We start from the raw sequence: 6,000 nt of genomic DNA, 5'->3' as shown, positions 1-6,000 counted from the left end.
TCAAGAGCCTGACACTCAACCGACTGAACCACCCAGGTGCCCCCCAAACTGTTCTGAAGTTTGAAGTCTGTATTACACATAAAGGTATACAGATCGTTAAGGGTCTTGTCACACACTCAGTACGTGAGTGAGTTAACACCAAGCAAGCACCCATGTCAATGCCCTCCCCCAAGAAAGAACACTGTGAACACCCCACAAGGCCCATTCACTCCTCTTTTCAAAAGTTTACTGTTCTCTAAGTCTTATAAAAGTAGAATATTGCTTGTTTTTTAAACTCTCACCTTAAGAAAAGTGTGCAGTAGAGTTAACCTTATCCAAAAAAGAGGTCTGGCCTTTGCCTTGGGCTCCTGGGAGCAGATCTCTTAGCCCTCACAATATCCTGCCTGATCGGTATCTGTTTCCCTGGGGGCCCTGGGCCAAGCAGTTATCAGCCTGACCTCCAGAGAAGCTCACAATTAAAGGTCAGCAGCAGGAGTGGTCAACCATGTCCATGTAGTTGGGCCCTCAATTAAACATCTGAACACCCAGCCTCCAGTGCTCCTCCCTGCTTGGCAACCCCCCAAGGTGTGCTGTCAGTTATCACCGCTGGGGGAAGTCACTAGGTCGAAATCTCACTGGGAGAGGGCGACCAGAAATTCCACATGCACAACGCTCCTGTATTTGGCACCAAGCACCCCTTCCCTGGGATGACTTTAATCTGTATCCTTTTGCTATAGCAAATATGGTCATGAGTGTAACAGTCTTTATGAGTTCCGCGAGCCCTTCTAGCAAATTATCAAACCCAAGGGGGCTCGTGGGAGCCCCCGAACTGGCAGTTGGCGTCAGAAGTGAAGGTGGTCTTAAAAGACACACCTGAACTCTGCAGAAGTGGTACCATTATTACTTCTTCGACGCAGCTTAATGTACCTTGTAAGGACAGTTTATTCACTGTCGTTGCTCATGCAGTAACAATGAATTGAACGTCATTTACTCACTACTGCTGATGGACATAGGGATTTTTTCCAGTTTTGCCTTGTTATTATTGATAGACCTAGAAGGACAAATAGAGAGATTCATAATCATAGAGGGAAATTTTGATACATATGTTTCACCTGATAAGAGCAAAGCAGATAAAAAAAATCAGTAAAAACACAGGTTTTGATTATATCTTCAACAAATTAGATTTGATATCACTCAATACCTAAAACTCTTGTGGGCTTTCTCTGGGAGTAACGGTAATAAACATTCTTCCCAAATGCTTACTATGTTCTTATACCACTGTAAGAGCTCTATAAGTATTATTTCAGCTAATTTCATAATAAACCTTCCACCTTTACAGCTGAGACACTGAAGCATGGAGAAGTTAGAGAATTTGTCCAGAGTCCCACAGCTAAAAAAAAAAAAAAAAAAAGGCAGATTAAGAGTTCAACTTCAGATCTGATTCAAGATCCAAGTTCTGAATTCCTGTTCTATTTTCTACCTCTTCTTGAGGTAATGTTGGTATTTGCGTCTTCCTTGGAAATCAATTCCATCCAGAGTTTAAAAGTTATTAGCATGATCTGAACCTCAAATTGTGATATTAAGTCCTAGAATATCTATCAGATTAAAACTGCTTTTTAGCCCTCTGTGTTTTTTTCTTTCCTTATCATGTACCTTATAAATTCATCTGGAGGGAACAATTATAATCTTGCAGTGAAATTCCATGACAAAAATAATCATTGCCTCACCTAAGACCTACTGGTCACCCCCAGTTTCTGGAAGCCTGATGTTTGAAAACAAACATCACTAACACTAACAAGAGATACAATCGTCTAGACATCATCATTCATGGAAAGCAATTTTTCTTGAAGTTGTCTTTTAAGCATTACAACTATAAAGCAATGCACGCCAGCAGTAAAATGGTTTAAAAAAAAAAAAGTACTTTCCTTTCTGTGTGATCGTTTGACCTACAGTCAACTTCCTACCTTTATCTCTCCTGGAAATTCGACGGAAATAGTAAGTTAACTGAGTAACTACGACATAGTTGTAGGTGAAAACTGCGGATTGCACCCAGATAAGAACCAACTATGAATGAACTAGAAATACCCAATGGTGACACCGCAGCTTCAGCATTACGGGCATAATTAGGTCTGACTGACAATTCTAACTTTTGCTACTTAAACAAAGGAGTTACAAGAGCGTACAAGGGTTGCCTTTAGCATCTAACTCAATGCATTAGGGGGACCAGTTAATTCTTGGTAATAAACTACCGTGAGGATTAGCGGTTATCTCAGCCATTTAAAAATAAATCTTTTGTTCTCAGGTACATCCTCCCACTATCTTACTTTCCCCCATGGCATGCAGCACCGTCTAGCACACAGTGTCTGTTTATTTGCTTATTGTCTGTCCTTCTACAACGAAGTTCCAGGATGGCAAGAGCTTTTGTTCTTGTTCACTGCGCCACACCCAGTTCCTAGCATAGTAACCAATACATAGTGGGGGTTCGGGAGGATTTGTTGGATGACGTTCCCACTAAGGTGTGGCTATTATCTGATGGACTAACATCTTACCGAGCACCTACTATGTGCAGAGCCCTGTGACAGTAAGGCGAGGGGACAGAGTGGTTATCAGCTGTGATTTTACAGAGTTAGTCATCAAAGATAACACTTCAGACAGTTCTCTACTGACCAAGAATATTTTCTTTATTAAAATGTTGTACAATTACATCACTAAGATTCTACGTGATTTAGCTCAATCAGTAACATGTACAGCAGAAGTTTATCTTCAATGTGCTGTTTTCTCACCGCAAACACTTCACGGACGACCTCAGTCACTTGTACAAACCACCCTGTTCCTCCCCTTGCGGGGGGATAAAATGAGGTCAGCCACAGCAGGGGACAGGATGGGTCCTAAGTAATCTCCGCTCCCAAATTTCTCTCAGGCTCGCTCCTCTGGGACTTTTCCACTCGTTTTCTCTCGAATGAAAAAGACAGTAAGTTTAGCCTCCTTTAAGAAACCAAGTGAGCCTCTCTTGCCTGTCTCTGTCTTCACGGAGACAATCAGACCTTCTGAAGAACCACACACCAGTTGCCCTGGTCATAGTAGCTCTGCAGCAGGCGGACACAACTCAGGGTCCGGCAGGCCGTCTCCAGCTCGCCCTCACGGAACACGTGGTAGTAACGATGGAACACGGCGCCCGGGGCCCGGGATCCTGCTGCACCAACAGGCTCGTCCTTCCCGGGGCTGCCCTTACGGTGCCAGGGAACCAGTAAGTCTTGAGCGTGAAAAGAAGTCCTGTTAGTGTGAACAGGTAGCCTGGCATCCGTGACATCGCCGGCGTTACCCCCTTCCCCCGGGCAGTCGGGAATGGCAGGGACACAACACGGGGCGTCCTGGTCACCCACGTCAGGCACCTGCCCTCCCAGTGACTCGGGCACCGCTGCTGCATCACTGTCCGTCTCCTGTTCCTTTCCTTGGCTAACTCTGTTTTCTCTAAGATACTTGGATTTCTTCTTATTATATTCCTGTTCCATCGCCCAGACATAAACCAGTGCCGTCCCACCAGGCCTCAGGAGTCGAACAAGTTCTCGGAGAGCCGCCACTCTGCGCTCCTAGTGAAAAAAACCGCATTGCCCTTTATCGACTGAGAGGAAAGGCAGAGAGCAAACAGGAAAGTGTAAGTGACGACAGGGCAGTTTTCATTACAATGAACAGCCCAGAAAATCTTGCAAAATACAAAGCAAAAAAGAAGAAAAACGGAAATTTTGTTCTATGACTGAGGGGGTGAAAAGTGTCAAAGAAACAGGGAAAAGGGCATTTTTCATTGTGTTAATAAAGCAGAAGCATAGGTGGTTATCCACTTGATTTCGTTTTGAATTCAGGTAAGCTGGTCAGGTGTACGGAAATGCCTGGGAATGCCGGCTCGGGGGGATCTGTAAAATCATTGCTTAGGTTAGGGGAGAAACCCCTGACACACGGAAAAACAAGCTGTTTTTTCTTATAAGAAAAATATAAAACATTAAATTCACTTGTTTCAAAACCAGGAACATCTGTGACGAATTACAAGCATGAGGGACAGCTGCTCAACACCTGAGTTTTGAAAAAAGAAGACAAGCAGGCGGAAGGAGGGGATAGCAAAGGTCAGGGAGACAAGTGCGGGCCCGTGGGCCGGGGAGCTCCCCGCTGTCTGACAGCCGGACTGCGGAGCCCCTGGACCCGGGAACACTCGGGCCCGGCCGCAGGCAGAACCAGGCAGCACTAAAAGCGCGCCGCCCCCCCCCCCCGCCCACCCCGGCCTCGCGGGAGCGCAGGCGCCGTGCACCTCCTCTGCGAAGGGAGCGAACGGCCGGGCCCCCGGGGAGAGGACAGGGAGACCGGAGAAGCTGCGACTGGGCCCACCGCAGCCCCCCGGGAGCACGTCCTGCCCCGGGCTGCAGTTCTGGGGAGACAGAGGCAACACTCACGGCGGTGGCGAGGTGGTGAATCACGGCGATGGAGAGGCAGGCGTCGCACGAGCCGCTGCGCAAGGGCACGGCCAGCGCGTCCCCGACCAGGGCCTGGAAGCGCCGCTCGCCGCAGATGTCCGCGAGGCTCTGGCTGCGATCACAGCCGATCTGCGGCAGAGGGAGAGAATGCCGGGACGGGTTGTTTGGACGCCCCGAGAGCTCCCGAGCCACGGCGTACTCGCTACCACACGCTCTGCCTGCGGCGGGAAACGCTGGGAGGCCGGGAGCGTCTCAGTCCCTCAGCCGGCACGAAGGCCCTCGGGGTACCAGCAGGGCAGCCTTTCCCTCGGCACCAGAGTCGAACCGAACTCGGAGCCGCGCGTGGAAACACGAGGAGCAGAGTAAAGACGACAGAGGTGGAAACGGGAAGTCCCCACTGGCATCCAGGGCATCACCGACCAGAATCCAGAGCTTTGGGTAACGGAAACCATCCCCCAAACACAGACGTCTGGTCCTTTGTGGGGGGCTACAGGCGTCTCTCAACACAACACAGTCTCTCTACTGTGCTGGCCCCCACAGCAGGAGGACGGCTGCGGTCTTTGCCCGCTTCTTTTTACCTTTCAATACATATTACTGTACAATCAGAAAATAAAATCCCCAAACAATAAAAAAATAAAATAATTAATTTCATTTTTTTAAAGCTTTGAGTCTTGTTCTGTTCAACACTTAACCCATATACATCAAGAATAAAGTGCTGAGGGACGCCTGGGTGGCTCAGTTGGTTAAGCAGCTGCCTTCGGCTCAGGTCATGATCCCAGCGTCCTGGGATCAAGTCCCGCATCGGGCTCCTTGCTCGGCGGGGAGCCTGCTTCTCCCTCTGCCTCCCTCTGCCTCCGTCTGCAAGTGCTCACTCTCTCTCTCTCTCTGACAAATAAATAAATAAAATCTTTAAAACAAATAGAAAGAATAAAGTGCTGAATTCAAACTTTGTAAAACACTATTTAATGAAACCCTTTAGTCTAAGCCAACCATCGTAGGGGAACAGCAGTGTCCCTTCATGTCCCCAGGCAGGGAGGCCTCTTGCGCCCTCTGCAGGGGCCTGGTTCTGCTTGACATGTTTGGGAGCAGGACCGTCCGTCTCCTCTCCAGCTCTGCTGTTATTTTTGTACCCAGTTTTGCTGTTTAGTCCTGAGAGTACCCTGTGTGCACGTGTGTGTGCGCTTGTGTGTGGAGGACCAGAGCAACACACACAATACACAAATGTTTAGTCCCGAGAGTACCCTGTGTGCATGTGTGTGTACGTGTGTGTAGGTGGAGGACCAGAGCAATGCACAATGTGCACAGGTAAACTGAGAGATGATGGGGGGAGCGGCATGAGAAATATTAAATCACTAATTAATAATTATCCCCAGGTATTTCTTCTTAACTCATTCTCTACAAGAGAGAAGAAGCAACGTGAAAGAATTCAGCAGACAGAAGCGGCCACCTCAAGCTTGGATTTGCTCATTTGAATTTAAGATGCAGTGAGCACTGATTACTAGGGTTCCCTCAGTCTATCCCAGAAAAAGAATTAGAGTCCTCATGTCAAAACAAGTCT

General features: G+C 47.9%; 1 protein-coding gene across 2 annotated transcripts in view; it reads right to left on the bottom strand.

Annotated features, from left to right (window-relative positions):
• Nucleotides 1-2,638: 2,638 nt before the first annotated feature.
• Nucleotides 2,639-6,000, bottom strand: part of ALKBH8 (alkB homolog 8, tRNA methyltransferase) — a 51,923-nt gene continuing 48,561 nt past the window's right edge. For both annotated transcript variants that reach the window (XM_080815182.1, XM_080815183.1), the window contains 2 exons: nt 4,422-4,571; nt 2,639-3,569 (listed from right to left, as the gene is read on the bottom strand). In XM_080815182.1, the coding sequence (XP_080671308.1) occupies nt 3,018-3,569; nt 4,422-4,571 (702 nt within the window). In that variant the 3' untranslated portion in view covers nt 2,639-3,017. The remainder of the gene's footprint in view (nt 3,570-4,421; nt 4,572-6,000) is intronic.

This window comes from Martes martes (genome assembly GCF_963455335.1).
Source record: "Martes martes genome assembly, chromosome: 10".
NCBI classification, from domain to species: domain Eukaryota; kingdom Metazoa; phylum Chordata; class Mammalia; order Carnivora; family Mustelidae; genus Martes; species Martes martes.
This window is presented reverse-complemented; position numbering and strand designations above follow the sequence as displayed.